This window comes from Lithobates pipiens, unplaced genomic scaffold (genome assembly GCF_037356315.1).
Source record: "Lithobates pipiens isolate NorthernLeopardFrog02 unplaced genomic scaffold, aLitPip1_a1.2 Scaffold_25, whole genome shotgun sequence".
Taxonomy (NCBI): domain Eukaryota; kingdom Metazoa; phylum Chordata; class Amphibia; order Anura; family Ranidae; genus Lithobates; species Lithobates pipiens.
In genome coordinates, this window is record NW_027507787.1 from 167,744,549 (window position 1) to 167,769,607 (window position 25,059).

The following is a 25,059-nucleotide window of genomic DNA, read 5'->3' on the forward strand; positions in this document are numbered from 1 at the left end:
GTCAATCCATAGCCAGGCTGTGTGCGTCTCTTGACTACGCTGTGAAAAAGTATTTGCCTCTTACTGATTTTTTATTTCTTTGCATATTTATCACATTTAAATGATTCAGATCATCAAACACATTTTATTATTACAGAAAGATAACCAGAGTAAATCCAAAATGCAGTTTTAAAAAAAAAATACTGATTTCACTTATTGGGGGAAAAAAGCTGTCTAAACCTGCCTGGCCCTATGTGAAAATGTAATTGCCCCCTAAACCTTATAACTAGTTGTGCCACCTTTGGCAGCAACAACTGCAATTAAGCATTTGCTATAACTGGCAATGAGACTTTCACTTCACTGTGGAGGAATTTTGGTCTACTCTTCTTTACAGAATTGTTTTTATTCAGCCACATTGGAGGGTTTTCCAGCATGAACGGCCTGTTTAAGGTCATGCCACAGCATCTCAATCAGATTCAAGTCTAGACTTTGACTAGACCACTCCAAACCCTTAATTTTTTTTTTAGCCATTCAGAGGTGGACTTGCTGGTGTGTTTTGGATCATTGTCCTGATGCATAACCCAAGTGCGCTTGAGGTCAGAAACTGATGGCCAGATATTCTCCCTCAAGATTTTCTGTTAGAGCTCAGAATTCATGGTCCCATCAATTATGACAAGTAGTCCAGGTCCTGAAGCTGCAAAGCAGCCCCAAACCATCACACTACCACCACCATGTCTAACTGTTTGTATGATGTTCTTTTATGAAATGCTGTGTTCGTTTTACACCAGATGTAAAGGGACGCACACCTTCCAAAAAGTTAAACTTTTGCCTCATCAGTCCACAGAATATTTGTCCAAAATTCCTTGGGATAATCAAGATGTTTGTTGGCAAATGTGAGACTTGCCTTTTTTTGTTCCGCTGTGGCTTTTCGCTTTGGAACTCTCCTGGATGCCATTTTTGCCCAGTCTCTTTCTTATAGTTGAATCATGAACACTGATCTTACCTGAGGCAAGTGAGGCCTGAAGTTCTTTAGATGTTGTCCTGGGTTCTTTTATGACCTCCTGGATGAGTGTGGTCATGCTCTTGGAGTAATTTTTGTAGGCCAGCCACTCCTGGGAATGTTCACCACTGTTCCAAGTTTTCTCCATTTGTGGATAATGGCTCTCCATGGTTCACTGGAGTCCCAAAGCCTTATAAATAGCTTTGTAACCCTTTCTAGACTGATACATGCCAATTAATTTGTTTCTCATCTGTTCTTGTTTATTTAGAGCGCTTTTTGAGATCTCTTAGTGTGCTTTACTTTGTCAGACAGTTTCTATTTAAGTGATTTCTTGATTCAACAGGTCTAGAAGTAATCGGGTCAAGTGAAATTTAACTCAGCTTTCCAAAAAATGTGGTTAATCACAGTTCATTCATGATTTAGCAAGGGGGGCAATTACTTTTTCAAATAGGGCCAGGCAGGTTTGGACAGCTTTTTTTCCCCTTAAAGCAATAGTAATCTTTTGTATTAAAAACAAAAGTTTCCTCCTGCAAGCCAATGCAAGCCATCCTTTCTCCTATTTCTTTCCTTTCTCAATTCCTTCGTACAACGTCTAACTTTGCTCTGATTCTGGTTTCTACAAATTTGATAGTGGGCCTTAAGGTTATCCCAAGTCTAGTTTAAATTTGATAAAGAATTTTTATTATGGCCTAATGTTGGCAAATTTGGTTCTATTGCACAAGAGTCCCTTTCTCTTTCTCTCTTCCTCTCCTATGTTTTTTACTATTATAAGCATAATAGTCCTGAACAGTTTTAAGTGTTAATACCAACATTGCTATGCTCATAGTAGATCAAATAGATTTTAAAAGAAAAATGCTACACTTCACCCACCAAAAATGTGATGGATGGCCCATAGTAGAACAGTCCTCAATAGTAAGTCAAAAAAGTTTTTTGACTGACTATTGAGGACTGTTCTACTATGGGGTGTCCATCACATTTTTGGTGGGTGAAGTGTAGCATTTTTCTTTTAAAATCTATTTATATGGGGTGACTCTTTCCGGGTTTTCGTTTCTTTTTTTACTAGTTCATTTAGCTTGTACACATGAATTTATATTATTTTATAAAATATATATTTTTTATAGAATATGTTTTCATACATAATTAAAATTTTCTAATTTATATCAGTTTTGGCCATGTATACATTTTGTGTCAGGCCTTTTTAGATATTGGCCACAAGATGCTCTGTGGTGTTTGTTCATTATAGGCTATGTTGCACACATCTAGATTCCACATTTATTATGCCTAGCCACTAGATGGTGCCAGTTTTAATGGTTCCTGTTTATTATATTTTTTATCATGTCACTATTTTCTTTATGTGATTTAGCTATGATATTATATCAATTTGCGATGTGTCTTTCGAATTTTTACATGTTGATATCAGGTTGGTTTATGCGGTATGGTGTGAACAGTGTGTGTAAGTCAGCATCCCCTAGAGCAGTGGTTCTAAACCTGGAATGACAATTTGCCAGGGGTCGCCGAATCCTGGGCTGTTCCTGAAGCCTGCACCACTAAACCAGCCTTTTTAGGGGCCGCCCAGCAGCTCTGTCCCTGGAGCCTGTGGCCGCCCACTCAGCCTCTTTGCAGCCGCCCATTCAGTTCATGGCAAGGCTGGGGGACAGAGACTAGAGGTCAGCTTACTGGTGAGGAATGTGGAGTGGGAGGGGCTGGAAGAGACCCTGTCTCCTGATTTTGTGATTTGTGTCACTGTTACGAGACATTACAAAGTCGGAGACACAGTGAGTAACACTACCTTTGATTGTAGTTGCCATTAAACGTCTTCACTACAGTTCTCGGACCAGCAGATGACCTTAATCAAGAGCACCTAAATTGGCTGATTAGAACTTCCCCCAGCATTGCCAAGCATCCCAACTCTCAGCCAGCACTGCCACTTATCCCATTCCCCCCACTCCCCTACAAGGAGTAAGAGAATACATGGAAGGGAGAGGAACAAAGAAAAAGGGAGAGAAAGAATAAGAGAAAGAACAAGAAACCTGGCTAGAGAGAGGGATGGGGAAAAAACCCAAGAAATTAGGATAGAGAAAGAAAGGAGAACAAAGAGAAAGAGTGGTACATACTAAAATGTACCATAAGGGGTTGTAATACTATACGAGTGAAAGGGACTCAGAGAGTGCTAAATGTCCATTAGGGGCGCGAATTACTTGTCTTGCCTTGGATGCTGACAACCCACGCTACAAAAATAATTTCACTGTTAGCGGTCCCCACAACTTGGGAAGTTTTAAGCAAGCTAGGAGTGGTGTGACATCACTCCCTGAAACATATGTCGGAGCAGAGGAGCCACTATTCCAGGTTCTGATCCCACATCCTATCTAGGCTTGGTCTCAGGAGATACGCGGACTTCACGCTATACCTTTAGGACTAGCCGACTTGCGCATGCTGATTACACCTGATCGGCACTGTAACGTGTGAGTGTAGTTGCCATTTGTTGTTGTCATTTGCTTTTATCTTTTAAAAATACTACACTATGAGACCTCCCTCTATGTCTCTTGTGAAGTCCTTTTTCCCTTCCTAGGGGCCAGTGGAGTGGACCTGTGCTGTCAGTGGAATTAATTGGTATTCCAGAAGCGCTGTTTGACCTTCCTGTAAAAAGGGGTCATAATTCTCTGGTGAGTGGCCACCCATCTCTTGAGCACTTGTGAAGAAGAACTAGGAATCCGATTTTGAGCATCACAATTTGGTGTTGGGATTTATCTTATACAGTGGAACCTTTGATTACAAGCATAATCCGTTCCAGGAGAATGCTTGTAATCCAAAGCACTCGCATATCAAGGCGAGTTATATAGAAGTCAATGGAAATGAAGATAATTTGTTCCACATTGACTTTTATTGCATGCAATACCGCATGTGGCCAGAGGTAAGGGGAGGGCGCCAGAGAACCTTGGAAATACTCGGGGACAGCTCGGCTGAACTCGAAAAGGCTCGGAAACACTTGGGAATGGAGTATTTCTGAGTATTTTCGAGTGAATGCGAGTGTTTCCGAACAGCTCCGAACCGTTCCGAGTATCACCGGCGCCCCTGCACATGTGACCAAAAGCGGTACTGCACACCCCATTAGCTTGAATTCTGCTCGTGTTGTGAGACAACACTCGCAAACCGAGTCAGAATTAAAAAAAAAAAGTTGCTAGTCTTTCAAAGCGCTTGTTAACCGAGTTACACGTAAACCAAGATTCCACTGTATAGACTTTTAGCTTGCTATTTATTTGTATTTGCCTTTTTTGATTCATTGAATATCACTAGAGCCTCATCCTTTAATATCATTTTCTCGCAGCATTTGGTGACCTGCACACTTTTAAAGGGGCAGCTTCCGTTATGTTTGTTGACTGATTTCACAGGACGCCATTCATTGTTTTTAATTTTTTTACTTTAATAAATGAGATCACTATTTAAAAACTGCATTTTGTATTTTCTTGGGGTTATCTTTGTGTAATATTATTTTTTTTTTGATGATCCCAATTATTTAAGTGTGACAAATATGCAAAAAAATCAGGAAGGGGGGAAAATACTTTTTTACAGCACTGTATATGATTGACAGCAGCAAGAGCCAGTGGCAGCCACTGCTGCCTCTGATGCTGCATACACACGACCGGACTTTCCTGCAGAATAGGTCCGATGGAATCATTCCGTCGGATATTCTGATCCTGTGTGGGATAATAGGATCGTTTTTCTTTAAAAAATGTAGATGGACCTAGAAATAGAACATGTTTCAAATCTGTCCGACGGACTCAATTCCTATCGGGAAAACCATTCGTCTGTATGCTATTGGCTACTGGCTATTGAACTTCCTTTTCTAGTCCCGACATACATCAGCACAATCGAAACGAATGGGCTTTCGTCCGTTTGTGTGTGGGCAAGTCTGTTCATTTGGAAGTCTGTCGTAACTCCGTTGAAAGTCAGTCGGGAAGACCATCTGAACTTTTCTGCCAGAAAGTCCGGTCGTGTGTACGCGGCATTAGAGCAGAGAGAGGAAGGAGAGAGCCGCTGCAGATGAGAACAGCACTGGATCGAGACCAGGCTCAGGTAAGTATAAGGAGGGGTGAGGGGGTGATACAAATACAGGGACATTTTTTACCTTAATTCAAGGAATGCATTAAAGGGTAACTCTTAAAGGGTACACTTTTGTAGGGAAAGAAAAAAATATATATTGTATACAATTGCGACACAAATCATAGTTTGATTGAATGCTATTAAAAAAAATGACCTTTCCTTTTCAATCTGCAGCTCGGTCATTTTCTGTAAAATGTAATATGGCAACTTGGAGGTGTTCTGTACATAGAATGCGTACAGAGCCCCCCCCAGAAACATAATTTCCCCCTTGTGTGATTGGCTCACTGATTTTCCCAGAAGTCTGCACTAAGGTACAAGTCACATGTCAGGCATCCTCTGCATTAAAAGTGTCATTTTTGGTGAGATTTTCCCAATAGAAATTTGCATCTAAAGCTCCATTCACACTTGTGCGACTTGTCATGCAACTTTGGACATCAAAGTCATTGACAAGTCATTCTCCATTTTTTCCAATACTAACCATTATTATATGTGTCACTTAAAGTTACAGCAACTTCAAAATAGTTCATGCACTACTTTGGTCTGACGTTCATGCAACTTGAAGGCCATAGATGTCAATGTTCATGCAACTTGAAGGCCATAGATGTCAATGTTCATGCAACTTGAAGGCCATAGATGTCAATGTTCATGCAACTTGAAGGCCATAGACGTCAATGTTCATGCAACTTGAAGGCCATACAATGCAACAGTTGTCCATTATCACTGCTCAAAGCCAAAGGCATATACAAGTTGCACCCATCCAAAATTGCGTCAAAGCTGCACTCCAAAGTCAGTGTAACTTTGGAGTCATACAAGTGTGAATGGAGACTAAAGGGATGCAGACCCTGCATCTTTCCTCATTAGTGCCTTGAATGTGCAGCAGCTGATTTATAATTATGAAACCACTCCTATACAGATTCACTTCCCCCCATGGACACAGCCAAATACACAGATTTCTTCAGAATAACAAAAGGTAGGAATCTGCAACAAAGTTTTTTAAAATCCTTGCAATGTACACAGATCACCCAGAAGGGAATGTTTTTTTCCTCAACAAAAGTGGAGTCACGTTTTAACCCCTTCGGATCCACGCTATAGCCAAATGACGGCTATAGGAGCTAAGTGGAGGAGGAGCTAAGTGGCGTGGAGCCTTCGGTCGGCAGGAAGGCTGTGAGGAGGAGTAATTACGCTGATGCTCTATCAGAAAGCTTGTATACAAGTCCAGGTTTTGTGAGTAAAACCGCTGAGCACAGAGTAGTATTAACCTATACCTGCAGTATCACACTATTGTGTCTTTCTCTCTTTGGTCCCCCGCATGTCTGTATCTGTTGCAATGGTTTGACCATAAATCGGAGGGAGGATGAAAATAGGTGATTGAAAGACCAGTGTGTGGCTGGAAATTTGAAGTTGAAAGCAGCTGCAGTGTAATGGATGTAATCGAAGCTGACTGCAAGATCTTGTGGTGAAAAAGGAGTGAAACCTTTATTACAAGTGACTTTATTTTGGCGTTTTTTTAGTGATCTGTCCATTATACAAGCACCTGATCATAATTAATCATAAGAGCAGGTTGTCTAATTATTGTGGGGTATGGTATAGGACAGTGATGGTGAACCTTGGCACCCCAGATGTTTTGGAACTACATTTCCCATGATGCTCATGCACTCTGCAGTGTAGCTGAGCATCATGGGAAATGTAGTTTGAAAACATCTGGGGTGCCGAGGTTCGCCATCACTGGTATAGGAGAAAACCATATGCGGGCTATTAGAATCATATTGCTTGATGATAAGTTTTAAGGTGGTAGTGCAAAGTTTACATATGCACATAGGCACTTTATGTAGCAATTTTTGAGATATTAGCACTGTTATACAAATACATAGAGGTGATCAAATATCACCAAAAGAAAGCTCTATTTATGGGGAAAAAAATGATAAATGATAATTTGGGTATACTGTTACATGACCGCGCAATTGTCATTCAAATAGTGACAGTGTTGAAAGCTGAAAATTGGTCTGGGCAGGACGGGGTTTAGGTGCCCAGTAAGCAAGTGGTTAAGGTAAAAAATGTCTAGTCTTTTGAACCACTGTAAATACTGTTGAAGCCCCTGGTTTCTGGTCTGTACTGTAGAAACCACAGCATGTGGAGGCAGAAGAGGGGGCCTCAAACAACCACACAGAGAGGGTACACAGCGCCTAGAGGCGATTCAGTTCGCATTGTGCGCTATACAAGTATTTCATTCATTCATTCATTCATTCATACAGGCTCCAAATAGAGTTGGTTCTGATGAGAACTGAATCTATGACACCAGAACTGCATAAAAGCTAATCATTGCTTTGGTATCCATGATTTTGTGAGACATCAGGTCCAGGTACCTACCTGTGGGATCAGATGAGTGTTGCAGAGTCCATAACTGCGAAAATGATCAGCTCCGGGAGGCACAAAATGGATAGGAAACGTGAAAATCCCAGTCATCAGAATACCGGCGTCGTGTTCACGTAATTGTGGAGTGTAAAAAATTCTTATACCTGAACTATCCAAAAGTCCTGCAAATCAGACACACAATGTTATGCATATGATTGCCTGTGACTATAAGGAGCGGGTACCGTGACCATAAAGTTGAATAGACACCTTACAATTTAAATTTTGATTGGCCTATAAACTTGCATATTTGCATTGTGAGAAGCAGCGGTAAAACACAACTATTGTGTTGGGCTGCAAAGCAGAAAGAAAGGTGTGAATATATACTTACCCCATCTATGGCGGGCATCATGGGCTGTTGATCCTAATCAGTGGCATCCGTCTCCTCCCTCCTCCTCGCTGGCAGCCAATTGAATCGCTTCTCCTTTCGGCCAATCAGGAAATGGATCTTAGGCCGCGTACACACGGGCGGATTGTCTGCCCAACTAAGTTCGTCAGACAATCCGACAGACAGTCTGTTCAACTTTTGAATAAACGGACTTGACCACACACGATGAACAGACAGTCCGTTGAAAGCTTGCACGATGACGTGTACAGCACGTACGACGGGACTAGAAAAACGACGTCCAATACACTGCAATGCAACCTTCGGCCGTGTAAATCCTTTCTGAGCATGCGCCATACTTAGTCCGTCCAGCTTGCCTACACACGAGCGGACTGTCCGCTGAAACCAAGTTTGGACGGACAAAACCAAGTTTGGACGGACAAAATTACGGAAATTCCGAAAGACTAAGTCCGTCAGACTGTCCGCTGAAAAAGCCCGCTGAAGCCCACACACGAGCGGATTGTCCGCTGAAACACGGTTCAGTGGACTAAGTTGGGCAGACAATCCGCTCGTGTGTACGCGGCCTTAGACACGCTTCCTAATATTATTATTTATTTTTACTAGTAATGGCGGTGATCTGCAATTTTTAGTGACCTTGGACATTGCGGCAAACAGATCGGACACTTTTGACACATTTTTGGGACCATTGACATTAATGCAGAGCTATAAAAATGCATTGATTACTGTCTAAATGTCACTGGTAAGGAAGAGGTTAACACTAGGGGGCGTTTAAGGAGTTAAATGTGTTCCCTTCGTGAGTGTTTCTAACTGTATGGGGATGTAACTGACTAGAGGAGGAGCCAGATCGCTGTTCCTAGCTAGTAGGAACAGACAATCTGTCTCTCCTCTCCTGTCAGAACAGGGATGTGTGTGTTTACACACACCCACATTCCTGATCCGGCTCTCATGCCCACAAACACGCGTGGCCAGCAGACATTGTGCCCGCTGTCCATGCGCATCAGATCCCCCGCCGTGCCTGCTATAGCTGTTTAAAGGGACAACGTACAGCTACGGCGATTTGCCCAGGAGAGTCAACCTGCCACAGTATAATGGCGGCGGCTGGTAGTCTACTGGTAAAGGCCGCACTTCTTAGTGGTGTGATAACTTGCGTGATGTCGCACATTGACATGAGTTGTGTTATGGCAGCCCTATTTAGAATGAATAAGTTGCCAACACACCAAAAATTGGCACATGTTTAATTTCTGGCAGCACACTGCAGCACACACTAGTGCATTGTCACGTTTGTCAGCAAGGTGCATTGGGTTGCCATTCAGATTGAATGGCATTGCACTGCACCAATGCATGTAATGTGGGTCGCCACTTGTGGTGGTAATTAGGTCATTAATGTGCATGTTACCGCAATGCAATAGCATGAATGGGCTGTGTTTTTTTTTTTTTGTTTTCTTTTCTTTTGTAGCAAAATAACAATAATTACATGATCACCTTGCTTGTTTTCAAAATTGCTGTAATGAATTTCAATCCGGATATATTTAGGGTCCTCCTCGGTGCCAATGGGAACACCCATAATTGCTGGAAAATCATAGACCTATAGAGAAGAAAAAAGTATCATGACAAAGAAGGAGTGGAAAATTTTCAGAGGAATTTTATTTGCCAACACAAATTCTTTATACATTGGAAATTGAGCTGCCTAGCTAAAATGTACTTAATAGAAAAAAAAATCTACTCAATGTTTTTTTGTTTTTTTTTGTTATTATTACCGGATGTATTTTTTTGGTGTATTTTGGTTCGTTTAGCTTATTTCATTTGGTATTTGTATTTTTTTGGTTTGTTTTTTTCCTTTTTTTGTGTATTTGGTTGTTTTTTGCTGCTATATTCAACTTTTATTTTCCATTTCTCGTTTTCAGTTTTTTTCCTTCTTCTCATCCTCGTCTTTTGTTTTACTAAAAAATGTGGGTAATATACAGTAGTGTATTTGTACTGAAATGTTGTACTTGATAAACCCTTGAACTAATATTGTGTTATATAAAAATTGGGAATGACCCCCATTTCATTCTCCAGGGTCCCTAATTTCACAAAATAAATATAATATTTTGTTTTTTTTTAAAATAATTTTTAAACTTATATATTTAATAATGCTGGCTCTATAACAAATACACTGCATTAACAACATAACTGGTGAATGATTCTCAACTTCATTTGGCTTGAGTGATCAAAATACTCAATTACCTTTTACGACCCTAGATTATGTCTATGGCTGGTCTGGTATTGCCCATCTCTCCTCCCATATTCATGTGTCTCAGATCAGACCCTATATTGATCAGTTGTCAAATGCTTGCCTACTCAATCACCCTATAAATTTAAAACGCCCTATAGGGAAGGCACAGACACCATGCTCCTTCTACTCTTCCTTCTCACATCAGCATCTTCTACCCTCAAATTATCTTTACTCTACCCCTCCTTTCTACCCCACAGCATACACATATCACCCACACTCCTACCTTCTCCCTACTACTGCACCCATCACCTCTTGCAATTGTTGAACCCACATGCTGACCTAAACACCAGGGCAGTTAGACATGTGCACTCATACACATCCCACTCCCATCTTACCTTCCTTACCCGCCTTCTCCTAGTCTCAGGGGAAATTTCTCCAAATCCCGGTCCTCCATTTTCTAACTGCAAACCACATATCCGGCACACCTCCTCCTCTGGCAACAGCCTGAATCCACTCAGTTTAATTTCTATCCTCCCGCTTCCTAAAACACGCCCCCCAATCTCATGCGCCTTTTGGAACGCCCACTCCATCTGTAACAAGCTCACATCTGTGCATGACCTTTTTATCTCCCATGGCTTTAACATACTCACATTACCTGAAACCTGGCATCAAGATTTTGACTCGCCTTCTACTGCTGCCCTCTCCCATGGTGGCCTGCACTGGACTCACTCCCCCCGACCCAACAAACAGAAAAAGGGCGGAGTTGGATTCCTTCTATCCCCACAAAGCACCTTCCAAGTCCTTCCTGTCCCTCCCTCTCTATCCCTCTCTTCTTTCGAGATGCACTGCATTCGTCTGTTTTCTCCCATTTTTCTGAAGATTGCAGCAATTTATTGACACCACTGTCTACAACAGTTCACTTATCATCACTGGACGCACTTGCTCCTCTAACTGCATGCAGAATCAGGCCCCGACCATTACAACCCTGGCAAACTGACAACGCTAGAAATATCAAGAGATATTGCTGTTCTCTTGAATGACTATGGCATAAAACCAAATGCCTGCAGGACTTCACCCTATATAAATATGCCCTCCTAAATTACAATTCCTACCGCCAAGCTGCCAAACAAGCCTACTTTGTCTCTCTTATTATTATCTTGTCAGCCAGTCCCTGTCAGCTCTTCTCTCTACCCACTAACTCACTCACTGCCCAAGAGATTGCCAATCAATTCAAAGAAAAGATTGATGCAATAGGTGATGACATCTCCACTGTGTGTACATCTTCCCCACTCAACATGCCTTGCCTAACAGCATGATCAACACTCTCTCCTTTTGAACTGGCTGCTACTGAAGAGGTTACAAAACTTTTATCAGATGCCCACCTAGATCCTGTTCCCTCACAATTACTATGGTCTCCCTCTTATTCTTTGCTCCCTAATCTCTGCCTCTCTATTGGCATCTTCCCCTCAACAACTTAAGACCCATCTCATTGCTCCCATTCACCTCTAAACTTCTAGAACGCTTAGTCTATAACCGTCTTAGCTCCTACCTGCAAATATCCTTTTTGACCCCTTACAGTCTAGCTTTTGCTTGCAGCACTCCACAGAAACTGCCTTACTAAAACTCATTTAGTAACTGCTAAAACCTATGGCCACCACTCCATTTTCCCACTACTTGACCTCTCTTTACGGCCTTTAATACTGTTAACCACCCACCCCTGCTCAATAAACTCCATTCCCTTGGCCTCCAAGATTCTGCTGTATCTTGGTTCTCCTCCTACTTATCACAACGCTCCTTCAGTGTCACTTGATAACCGCCCATAGCTTCCAATACCATCTATACACCGATGACACCCAAATCTATCTGTCTACTCCTCACCTCACTGCTTCAGTCTCCTTTCGAATTACAAACTGACATATCAGCATGGATGACTCACCACTTCCTTAAACAAAATCTCTCTAAAACCAAGCTGGTAATATCAGCCCCAGCCCATGACCCCTCCATGACTTTTCGGTCAAAATCAATATTGCAACCATCAATCCCTCCCCTCATGTCAGGGTACTAGGTGTAATCCTAGACTCTGACCTGTCCTTTCAGCCTCAAATCCAATCATTGTCAAAAGCTTGTAGACTTCACCTCCATAACATCTCTAAAATTCGCCCCTTTTTAACAAATTAAACCACCAAGCTCCTCATTCACTCCCTTGTATCTCTGGTTTTGACTATTGCAATTCCCTTCTCATTGGCCTACCTATCCATAGGCTATCCCCTCTTCAGTCTATCATGAATGCTGCTGCCAGACTTATCCACCTTACCAGCCACTCAGTGTCCGCCACCCCTCTCCGCCAATTCAATACACTGGCTCCCGATCGCCCAGCAAATTAAATTCAAAATACTAACCACAACATACAAAGCCATTCACAACTCTGCCCTGAGCTACATCACCAATCTTGTCTCCAAATATCACTGTAACCGCCCTCTCCGCTCCTCTCAAGACCTTCTACTCTCAAGCTCTCTTGTCTCCCCCTTCCATGCTTGTCTCCAGGATTTCTCCAGAGCCTCTCCTATCCTCTGGAACTCACTATCCCAATCTGTCCGGCTATCTCCTTCTCTAGCTGCCTCCAGGCAATCCCTGAAAACTCATCTCTTTAGGGAAGCCTATCACGCCTCCAATTAATCTTTTACAACTTCAATCAGCTCATTCCCCACAGTTACGACCTTTTGTACCACCTGCCCCACCCTATTAGATTGTAAATTCCTCTGAGCAGGACCATCTTAATCCTATTGTATTGTATTGTAACTGTATTGTCTCCCTTTTATATTGTAAAGCACTGCGTAAACTGCTGGCGCTATATAAATCCTGTATAATAATAATGCAATTATTTTTTAAACGTGTGCAAAAAAATGTATTAAAAAACAATGGCTGTGGCAGAGAAAGAGTTAAAGTGATACTAATCCCATTGTTTTTAAATATTAGTTATGGACAGACTTAAATATGATCTATAGTCTGCTTTCTTGAAACGCAACCTTTCGTGTATGCCCAGTCGATCCCCAAACTACTGCTTGTAGGCAAGTGCAGTCTACTTTCTCCACTGTAGGTGGCACTCATCTGCAGCAGCATTGAAGTTGGAGAGGAAGTCAAAAGGAGCATGGCTCTGCTATGGTTTACTGGATCACTGAGGAAGCTATCCAATTGGATGCTACAGCCCCATGTGATTCTAGCAGCCATTTTGGGTCAGCCAGAGTGTATTTAAGACCCTGGCTCCCAGGCTTGGTGCGCATTTCCAAGTGGGTAGAGTAGGCACAGCTACTTGCTAGAGACAGAACCAATGGCAGGGAAACGTTCCAGATGATGAAGGAAAATGTAGGGTTCACAACTTCTCTGAACATCTTCCCACTTGGGCATGAGACAGCGAGGCGGCATTCTGCCCCTCCTAACAGGCACTGTCAGTTCGGCTGAAATCTACTCTCTACACTCTGTTGGGACCCGTGAGTTTTCCAGACTGGGTTGTCAACTGTCTTTGCATTACTTCAATACAAGTTCTTCACATCGCACCTAGACCGCACCACACTGCACCCCACCTATATGCTCCCAATATGATCTGTGGGTGTCTTATCTGCCTAGCCGGTTTCATGGAAAACACCCCAGCCAGGGTTGTGCATGTCCATTGAGCCACACCCCTGCTCCCTCCTCCCAGGTCCTGACAGCCTGCTAGAGGAGCCAATCACTCTCCTCTCCCTTAATGTCAGGAAAGGTTTCACCTGCTGGTGGCACTGTCAGATCTTTAGGCCGCAGTACTGGTGTCCACCAGCGGGTATCTCTCAGCAGTCTGGAGCCAACATCATCTCCTGCAGTCAGGCATCACCTGAGACTGATTGCAGGAGGTGTGCATTTATACTCGGCAATGGCTCACATATTTGCCTTGGTATTTTCCTTGAACCCAGACCTGTATTACTGAATCCTGTACCTTGTGACCTGTATTTCTGAATCCTGTAACTGTACCTTGTATCTTGTAACCCTGTATTCATACCTGAACCCCTGCCCTGCAGCCTGATCCCTTCTGCCTGTTCCCATTGTCTCCTGTTACCCTCTCCCTGTCCTGTCTTGTTCCAAGCCCAATCTGCTTGATCTCCCCTGTATGACCCTGCCTTGTTTACAATTACATCTTTGGGCTCCTTCTGTGTATGGAGACTGCTCTGCTCAGCGGGGGATCGCTCCGTCGATCCCCGCTGAGCAGGAAGATGACAGGTCTGTCTCTGCACACTGTGCAGGGACAGATCTGTCAGAGCGCCACTCTCCCCTATGGGGGATTGGATGACGAAAGGACCAAAATAGGTTTTTCCTCCGTCACACTTTTTTGGATCGGTGCGGGTCAGATGTCAGCGGAGATGTCACCGCTGACATCCGTCCCTCCATAGACCTCTATGGAGTGTCCGAAAAAACTGACAGGCAGACACCTGAACGGATCGTCCGTGTGAAAGGGGAGTAAATAGTGAAGAAGTGTAGTATAGATAATACAGTTCAGAGTATATAGTGTAGTCAGTGTAGTATAGATAATACAGTTCAAAGTATTTAGTGCAGTCAGTGTAGTATATGTAATACAGTTCAGAGTATATAGTGCAGTCCGTGTAGTATATATAATACAGTTCAGAGTATATAGTGCAGTCCATGTAGTAAATAGAATACAGTGGAGAGTATGTAGTGCAATAAGTGTAGTATATATAGTACAGTTCAGAGTATATAGTGCAGTCCATGTAGTATATATAATACAGTGGAGAGTACATAGTGCCATCAATGTAGTATATATAATACATTGCAGAATATATAGTACAGTCAGTGTAGTACCGGTATATATAATACAGTTCAGGGTATATGGTGCAGTGCAGAGTTTATAATACAGTGTATTAAAGTGGCTATGACCCTATGACAGAATTTAAAAAAATAATGGCCTGGGGCCCCCCCCACAAAATCTATACTAGACCCTTATCCATCCATGTAGCCTGGTAAGCCAGGAAAGGAAGGGGGGCGAGTGAGGCCCCCTCCCCCCTCCTGAACCATACCCAGTCGCTTGCACTCAAAATTAGGAGGGTGCTCTCAAGGGCATCTTCCCGACAGCCCTGGCCGGTGATTGTCGGGGTCTGTGGGCAGAGGGCTTATCGGAATCAGGAAGCCCCCAGATCCTGTCCCCCCGTGAATGGGTATCGGCTACATTGTACCCCCACCCATTCACCATAAAAAGTGTCAAAAAGTAAAAACCACAACAGACAGTTTTTTTTTTCTTTTTTAACCACTTCAGCCCCGGACCATTTTGCTGGTCAAAGACCAGACCACTTTTTGCGATTCGTCACTGTGTCACTTTAACTGAGAATTGTGCAGTCATGCGACATGGCTCCCAAACAAAATTGATGTCCTTTTTTTCCCACAAATAGAGCTTTCGTTTAGTGGTATTTGATCACCCCTGTGGTTTTTATTTTTTGCGCTATAAACAAAAATAGAGCGACAATTTTGAAAAAAACGCATATTTTTGAATTTTTTTTATAATAAATATCCCCCAAAAATATATAAAAAAACATTTTTTTCGCTCAGTTTAGGCCGATACGTATTCTTCTACATATTTTTGGTAAAAAAATCGCAATAAGCGAATATTGATTGGTTTGCGCAAAAGTTATACCATTTACAAAATAGTTTTATGGCATTTTTATTAATAATTTTTTTTTTTACTAGTAATGGCGGCGATCAGCGATTTTTATTGTGACTGCAACATTATGGCGGACAGATCGGACATTTTTGACACATTTTTGGGACCATTGTCATTTATACAGCAATCACTGCTATATAAATGCAGTGATTCCTGTGTAAATGACACTGGAAGTGAAGGGGTTAACCAGTGGGTGGCAGTGTAGGGGTTAAGTGTTCCTACGGGTGTGTTACTAACTGTTGGGGGCTGGGCTTTAATTTAGTGAACACTGATCTCTGCTCCAATCACATGGAGCAGAGCTCAGCGTCACTAGTTGCTAGGCAGAATGGGGAGATGCTGTTTACAACGGCATTTCCTCGTTCAGCCACCCCGTGAGACGATCGCGGGTATGCCCGCGGCGATCGAGTCCGTGGGACCCGCGACCGGACTCACGGGGGTCCTGACCAGCACGCGAGCGCGCCACTGCCGGCGCGCTCACGATGGCAGGGCGGCAAATTTAAAGGGACATACAGATGTGCCCATTTGCCGGCCCGTGACATTCTGTGGGCGTACATCGGCGTGCGCTGGTCAGGAACCGGTTAATAAAGTTGTTGTCAAAAATTGTATACTTTTTGACACTTTTTTGGTGACTGGGTAGGGTTTCAATGCACCTGATACCCATTCACAAGGTGCCTTGGAGTGGGGGGCACAGATCCCCCCCGCCTCAAAGCACCCACCCCCCATGTTGAAAGCATGTGGCCTGGTATGGTTCAGGAGGGGGGGACACTGGTCCAAATTATTTGGTGGACAGGGGATTATGGGGTTGTTTTTCAGGGGTTGGGCTTTGGCCCCTTAGTTCCAGTGATGGGAACTCTTGAGGCATCAGCATACCAAGATATTTTGGACAAATGCCCCTTCATGTTCCCACATGACTGCACACCAGTGCACAAAGCAAGGTCCATAAAGACATAGATGAGCAAGTTTGGGGTGGAGGAACTTGACTGGCCTGCACCTCACCCGATAGAACACCTTTGGGATGATTTAGAGCATAGACTGTGAACCTAGCCTTCTCATCCAACATCAGCGCCTGACCTCACAAATGCGCGTCTGGAAGAATAGTCAAACATTCTCATAGGCACACTCCTAAACCTTGTGGATAGCCTTCCCAGAAGAGTTGAAGCTGTTATAGCTGCAAAGGGTGGGCCAACTCAATATTGAACCCTACGGACTAAGACTGGGGTGCCATTAAAGTTCATGTGCATGTAAAGGCAGGTGTCCCAATACTTTTGGTAATATAGTGTATTAAATTCTACTAGTACATCTAACACACTTCTCTTCCTCAGAGTGTTAATGCTGCTGTCCAAGGGTACCCCCTGTGCTCCTTCATCCAGAGTGGGGGGCTCTAATATAGAGGGGTGTTACTGGCCAGATCACCAGGTGAAAACAGAGGGGTAAAAAGCCTGTAAAAGAAAATGAATGCAGCCACCACATTGAAAATTGATAAGCTGCATATTATATTTTTGACTTTGGGTTTAAAGTGGTTGTAAACCCTTACAAACCACTTTGACCTACAGGTAAGCCTAGATTAAGGCTTACCTGTAGGTCCAAGCAATATCTCCTAAACCTATATGGTTTAGGAGATATTTGCCCGAAAACGGGCACCGCTGTCTACGGCGCATGCGCCGTAGACAGCGGCGCGCAGGCGCACTGAGCGCGGCATTCTCAGCGACGGAGCTGCCGCACGTGTCGGCTCCCGTGCACATGCGCGGGAGTGATGTCATCGCGGCTTCGCCGAATGACAGCGGTGGGGCTTCGAGACCCCACCAACAAGATAGATGCGGCAGACTACAGGGGACAGCGGTGACTTCGCTGGCTCCTGTGTCAGGTAAGTGACACATAATGAGCTACTATGTGATGCATAGTAGTCCATTATGCTTTGCCTTTGCAGGGAATGAAAGAGGAAGTAAACTCATCAGGGTTTACTTCCTCTTTAATACCGATTTAATGGTGTGAATGGTTAGCCTTTATTACTACTATTAAAGGAGCTTCCATGGCCCTCAGAAGACTTTTAAAGCCTATTTGTGAAAAACACATTTTATGTTCCCCATTAACTCTAATGCATTGTGCCAAAATTGGTGGAATTTTGCCAATATTTCCTGATTATTGCAGAAAGTTCACACACAAAAAAAATCTCCATTTATCGTATCACTAATTGCGTATTAAGTATTCCACTTATAACAGTTTGGCCAGGAAGCCCACATATAGGTCTGTTGTCTGATTGGCCAAATATTTTTGTCACACATTTTAAAGGATAAGTTCACCTTTGGGGACATATTGCATGTTCCACCCTGATCTGCTGCGTGTTCTGTGAATGGTTCATTGTCTCTTCCTGTCAGTGTGTATGTGCCTGTCCGTACGAGGTACGAGCAGACAGATACACTGACAAGTCTGCAGGAGTCTTCCATGGCACCCATGATCTGTTGATCGCAGGTGCAATCCAGAATCCTAGTAAAAAAAAGAATAAATGCCCGTTTTTTTACCTGCAAATAGATAATTTTTTTTTTGTAAAAAGGTGAACTTATCCTTTAAAAGGATATTGGCCATCATTATTTTCCATCATATTCACCTGCTCATGAAAAATTTGTCAACAAAGATATGCACTTGAATGAATACCATGGCGGTGAAGGTAAGATCATTTTGCAAGTTTGTTTATCAGACCACAAATAAATGTGCCATTTTATACTGACCTCTCCACCGACTGCCCACCCAAACAGGGAGTTCATACACTTGGCGTATCTGGTGTCACTGCCATAACAAGCTCCGATCTCTGATGAGAAATTTAGGTTGTTGCCGCAGCCATATATCAGAATGTGATGAACTATCCCAATGGTGTCAGGGTCAACAATTAACTCATACTGTAACATGTAAAGATAAAAATAATTAATTTTCTATATAAGTATATTTATACAGTGTTCTGAGAATTAGGCTTTGTATTCTGTGCCCTTTTTATTTTACCCTTGTTTTATCTCTATACCGGCCACTTTATTAGGTACACCTAATAAATATAACTTGCTGAAGTTCAAACCGAGCAACAGAATGGGAAAGAAAGGGGATTTAAGTGACTTTGAACATGACATGTTTGTTGGTGCCAGATGGGGAGTATTTCAAAAACTGTTGATCTACTCGGATTTTCCCACACAACAATGTCTCAGGTTTATAAAGAATGGTCCGAAAAAGAAAAAATATCCAGTGAGTGGCAGTTGTGTGGCGGAAAATGCCTTGTTGATGTCAGAGGTCAGAGGAGAATGGGCAGGCTGGTCCTAGATGATAGAAAGGCAACAGTAACTCAAATCACCACTCGTTACAACCAAGGTATGCAGAATACCATCTCTGAACAAACAACACATCAAACCATGAAGCAGATGGGCTACAGCAGCAGAAGACCACACCGGGTGCAACACCTGTCAGCTAAGTCTCGATTTTAACTGCGACATTCAGATGGTGGGGTCAAAATTTGGCATAAACAACATGAAAGCATGGATCCATCCTGACTTGTATCATCGATTCAGGCTGGTGCTCGTGTAAAAGTGTGTGGGATATTTCCTTGGCACACTTTGGGCCCCTTAGTACGAATTGACATTGTTTAAATGCCACGGCCTACCTGAGTCTTGTTGCTGACCATGTCCATCCCTTTATGACTACAGTGTACCCATCTTCTGATGGCTCCTTCCAGCAGGATAATGCACCTTATCACAAAGATCAAATCATCTCATCACTGGTTTCTTGAACATGACAATGAGGCCACTGTACTCCAATGGCCTCCACAGTCACCAGAACTCAATCCAATAGAGCACCTTTGGGATGTGGTGGAGGTTCGCATAATGGATATGCAGCCGACAAATTTGTAGCAACTGCGTGATTCTATCATGTCAATATGGACCAAAATCTCTGCGGAATGTTCCCAAAACCTTGTTGAATCTATGTCATGAAGATTTAAGGCAGTTCTGAAGGCAAAATGGGGTAGGGTTGCCATCTGTCCGGTTTTGACCCGGACAGTCCGGGTTTGGACACATGTGCCCGGGTTTCCACCCGTCGGAAACCCGGGCACACATCAACCGTCCTGTGGCAGCCGGATCTCTGGCTCCGGCCGGCGCGGCCGCAACAAACATCAATGCTATCAATGTTCAGTTCACACTGCCTAAACATCGGTGCGCTCCGAGTCTGAGCCCAGCTCAGCAAAGGGCAGCAGCGGGTGTTCTGTGATTGGCCGAGTAGGCTGCAGGTCATGTGTGGGATGGACCGGATCGGGAACATGAAGGTGACGGGTCCCTGAAGAATTTGTCTCAAGCCGTAGCTGCTGGTCACATGTGGATGCAGGGCTGCACTGTGTCTGGATTATCGTGACAGCCCTGCATGCTCCGGAGTCCTAACCCGCGCTGTGTGTCTGTCTCCTGTCCGTCTCTCTCATCTGCTCTGTCAGCCGCCCCCCCCCTCCTCTCTGCCAGACCCCCTCTCTCCTCTCTGCCAGACCCCCTCTCTCCTCTCTGCCAGACCCCCTCTCTCCTCTCTGCCAGCCCCCCCTCTCATCTCTGCCAGACCCCCCCCCTCTCATCTCTGCCAAACCCCCCCCTCTCATCTCTGCCAGACCCCCCCTCTCCTCTCTGCCAGACCCCCCCTCCCCTCTCTGCCAGACCCCCCTCCCCTTTCTGCCAGACCCCCCTCTCCTCTCTGCTAGACACCCCCTCTTTCCTCTCTGCCAGACCCCCCTTTCCTCTCTGCCAGACCCCCTCTTTCCTCTCTGCCAGACCCCCCCCTCTCATCTCTGCCAGACCCCCCTCTCCTCTCTGCCAGACCCCCCCCCCTCTCCTCTCTGACAGACCCCCCCCCTCTTCTCTCTGCCAGACCCCCCCCCTCCTCTCTGACAGACCCCCCCCTCTCCTCTCTGCCAGACCCCCCCCTCTCCTCTCTGACAGACCCCCCCCCTCTTCTCTCTGCCAGACCCCCCCCTCTCCTCTCTGCCAGACCCCCCCTCTCCTCTCTGCCAGACCCCCCCTCTCCTCTCTGCCAGACCCTCCCCCTCTCCTCTCTGCCAGACCCCCCCCTCTCCTCTCTGCCAGACCCCCCCTCTCCTCTCTGCCAGACCCCCCCTCCCCTCTCTGCCAGACCCCCCTCTCCTCTCTGCCAGACACCCCCTCTCCTCTCTGCCAGACACCCCCTCTCCTTTCTGCCAGACACCCCCTCTCCTCTCTGCCAGACACCCCCTCTCCTCTCTGCCACACCCCCCCTCCCCTCTCTGCCAGACCCCCCTCTCTTCTCTGCCAGACCCCCCTCCCCTCTCTGCCAGACCCCCCTCTCCTGTCCCCCTCTCTGCCAGACCCCCCCCCCCTCTCTGCCAGACCCCCCTCTCCTGTCTCTCTCTCTGCCAGGCCCCCCCTCTCCTCTCTGCCAGGCCCCCCCCTCTCCTGTCTCTCTCTCTGCCAGACCCCACTCTCCTGTCTGTCTCTCTCTCTGCCAGACCCCCTCTCCTCTCTGCCAGACCCCCTCTCCTCTCTGCTAGACCCCCCTCTCCTCTCTGCTAGACCCCCCTCTCCTCTCTGCCAGACCCCCCTCTCCTCTCTGCCAGACCCCCCTCTCCTGTCTCTCTCTCTGCCAGACCCCCCTCTCCTGTCTCTCTCTCTGCCAGACCCCCCTCTTCTGTCTCTCTCTCTGCCAGACCCCCCTCTCCTCTCTGCCAGACCCCCCCTTCCCCTCTCCTGTCTCTCTCTCCTCTCTGCTAGTGCCCCCCTCTCCTCTCTGCCAGTGCCCCCTCTCCTCTCTGCCAGACCCCCCTCTCCTCTCTGCCAGACCCCCCTCTCCTCTCTGCCAGACAACCCTCTCCTCTCTGCCAGTCCCCCCTCCCCTCTCTGCTAGACCCCCCTCTCCTGTCTATCTCTCTGCCAGTCCCCCCTCTCCTCTCTGCCAGACCCCCCTCTCCTCTTTGCCAGACTCCCCTCTCCTCTCTGCCAGTCCCCCCTCTCCTCTCTGCCAGACCCCCCTCTCCTCTCTGCCAGACCCCCCTCTCTTCTCTGCCAGACCACCCTCTCCTCTCTGCCAGACCCCCCTTCCCCTCTCCTGTCTCTCTCTCCTCTCTGCCAGACCCCCCTCTCTCCTGTATCTCTATCTCTCTCCTGCCCCTTTTTTACCTCCCTCCCCCCACCTCTTTCCCTCCTCAGGTGATGGGGGCCCTAATCATTTAACAGCAGCCTGTGAGTGAATGCTCCCACACTTCCTGGCTCGAAGCAGCTCTCGGTAAGGCAGTCTAATGGGGGTCTTTCAGGGCAGGGGACACTGATGTGGGGATCCCTGATCTATCTAGGGGGGGACCGATATAAGGGAAGGGGAATCTGAGCTAATGGAGGGAATCTGTGGGGAGGGGGGTTCTGACTGCTGTTGATCACTTAGAGACCCCCTATTATATCAGCACCCCCTCCCCCTACTTGGAGACCTCTATTAGATAAGGGGAACTCTCTTTATATAAGCACCCCCTTTAGAGACCCACATTATGATATAAGGATCAGTGTCCTTATATTAACCCCCTTTTTAGAGACTGGTCTCTTCTCTGCCAGACCCCCCTCTCTTCTCTGTGAGACCCCCCTCTCTTCTCTGTCAGACCCCCCTCTCTTCTCTGCCAGACCCTCCTCTCTTCTCTCTCAGACCCCCCTCTCTTCTCTGCCAGACCCCCCTCTCCTCTGAGACTGGTCTCTAAAGGGAATCTGATATAGGGGACCCTGATCTAAAAAAATAAAAATAAAACATGCAGTGCAACCTCCCCTTATAATTATATCAATTCAAATGTGAAAAAATAAATTGTGAATGATGGTGGAAACCCCCCAGGATAATCCAAGTATTATTACACTCCAATCTTATTTAAACATACATATTGTTCAATTTCCACACACATACAATAGTGTATGAATAGTGGTGTAAATCCATTCCACAAGGTGTTGTGCTAATATCCAACGTATCCAACTCAAAAGGTGTTTATAAATTGGATATTAGCACAACACATTGTGGACTGGATTTACACCATTATTCATACACTATTGTATGTGTATGGAAATTAACAATACGTATGTTTTTTTTTTTTTAAAGATTGGAGTGTATTAATACTTGGATTATCCTTGGGGGTTTCCACCATCATTCACAATTATTGAGGTTGTGCTGCATTTTTTTTCAATTTTATATTTTTTGGGTCTCTAAGGGGAGGACTGATATAAAGGGATTCTGATCTAATGGGTTCCTCTATGGGGGTCCCTGTATTATGGAGGGTGTAATACTGACCCCTATATTAAGTGTGTGACACTGACCCTATGTTATGGGGGTTAACACTGACCCCTGTATTATGTCGCCTAGGATTGCCACCTGTGTGGGGTCCACTTGAATAGCTCAGGTTTTCAATCGTGTCTGAATTTCTGCCTAAGACCCAGTCACATTATTCAGATCGAACTGTGGCTTCGCAAGTTACCAAGATAGTCGGACACCAATCCATTGCCACCTGTTAAAATTGGCCACACAAACTGTTTGCCGCGGAGTGCTAAGTGCGACACATTATTGCTCTCCTCCTGGTCTTTAAAATCCTATAGAGTATAGCACAAAAAAATTTGCCATGCACCGCTAAAGTGTTCGGGTTTGGCTTGAAGAAAAGGTGGCAACCCTAAAATGGGGTCCAACTCGGTACTAGCAAGGTGTACCTAATAAAGTGCCTGGTGGGTATATATATATATATATATATATATATATATATATATATACACAGGGAAATGGACACTAGGCACATAGAAAACTGAAAGTCAGCCCCCTGGAGGTTTTGGGATTGGGGAGGGTTTAGGACCTCAAGGGGCCTTCAGTTTTCTGAAACGACTTTCCATTTCTCCTGTAGGCTGCAGTATAACTATAGGTTGCTTATCATCATCAAGATGGGTACCTCTAATAATAATAAAGTGTTGTAATTGGCATTTCCAATTTTCATACATGAATGTTTCTAATCATGACAGAAAATATAGATATGGTTTTAAGAGTATAATCTTTACAGAATCATTTGTACAATTTCCTATAAGTCTAAAAAAGAAGGCTCTTGGGACCCCAAAATGTGCTGGCTTTGTTTCTAAATGGTTCCACATACGAAAATAAGAAAAAATTCCAGTATGGCACTTTCCTCCACTTCAAATTTATTTTAAGAAAAGTGCTATGATCTCGGCCTTAACCTTTGGAGGGCTTTCTAGATTGCACACTAGACAAAAAAGCACCCAAAGTGGAATTGTCACTTGATAAACGAGTTTCTACACTCCTGACCCCTTTGTTCTACCAATTATTTTTAATGTTGTCCCGATTGCTGAGATGTGCCCCCATTAGTGATGGGGGAACTGTTCGCCCGGTGGTCGGTTCGCGGCGAATTTGGCGTGTTCGCGATTCGCCCGATCGGCAGACTATTGCCACTGTTCGCCCGGCGGACATATGTGTTTACAGTGGGAAAGAACTTTGACCCATGATGACACATCCATCACGGGGTACAGGACAGCCAATTGAGACATTTCAGCACATGGACAATTGGACATTCCCCCTACCTTTATAAATAGACCTGATCTGGCAGCCATTTTACATTCTGTCTTATGTCAGTTTAGGGACAGGACGCTGTGTGGAGCAGGGAGAGACTGTAGTGACACAAATCACTAGCTATTAGGTCCACAAAAGTCCTTTTAAGGACTGGTATAGGTGTAGTACAGTATATAGGGTTCTGTGCACTGCTGTGTTGGTGATTGCAGCAGCCTGTCTTTTGTCAGTGTAGGGAGGGACAGGACGCTGTTGCAGCAGGGACAGTCAGTTTAATCACTAGCTAGCTATTACTATTAGGTCCACAAAGGTCCTTTTAAGGACTGGTATAGGTGTACAGTATATAGGGTTCTGGCGCACTGCTGTGCTGGTGATTGCTAAGTGCACTGCTGACTGATTCTGCAGCTGTCTTTTGTCAGTGTAGGGACAGGACGCTGTGTGGAGCAGGGACAGTCAGTTTAATCACTAGCTATTACTATTAGGTCCACAAAGGTCCTTTTAAGGACTGGTATAGGTGTACAGTATATAAGGTTGTACACGTATAATATACTTTCTTCCAAATATAGAAAGAATATTATACTTGACTGCTGCCCGATTCTGCAGCTGTCTTTTATCAGTGTTGGGACTGAGGGACAGTCTGCAAATCACTAGCTACTAGGTCCACAAAGGTCCTTGTAAGGACTGGTATAGGTGTACTATTTGGTGTGCAGTATATAGGTGTAAAATACACATATAAAATACTT

General features: G+C 44.8%; 1 protein-coding gene across 1 annotated transcript in view; it reads right to left on the bottom strand.

Annotated features, from left to right (window-relative positions):
* LOC143930641 (putative DBH-like monooxygenase protein 2) overlaps positions 1-25,059 on the bottom strand; it is a 79,752-nt gene that overhangs the window by 23,040 nt on the left and 31,653 nt on the right. Inside the window, exons 5-7 of the mRNA XM_077455135.1 lie at positions 18,475-18,642; positions 9,318-9,420; positions 7,448-7,614 (exon numbers count right to left, since the gene is read on the bottom strand). Of these exons, the coding sequence (XP_077311261.1) occupies positions 7,448-7,614; positions 9,318-9,420; positions 18,475-18,642 (438 nt within the window). The remainder of the gene's footprint in view (positions 1-7,447; positions 7,615-9,317; positions 9,421-18,474; positions 18,643-25,059) is intronic.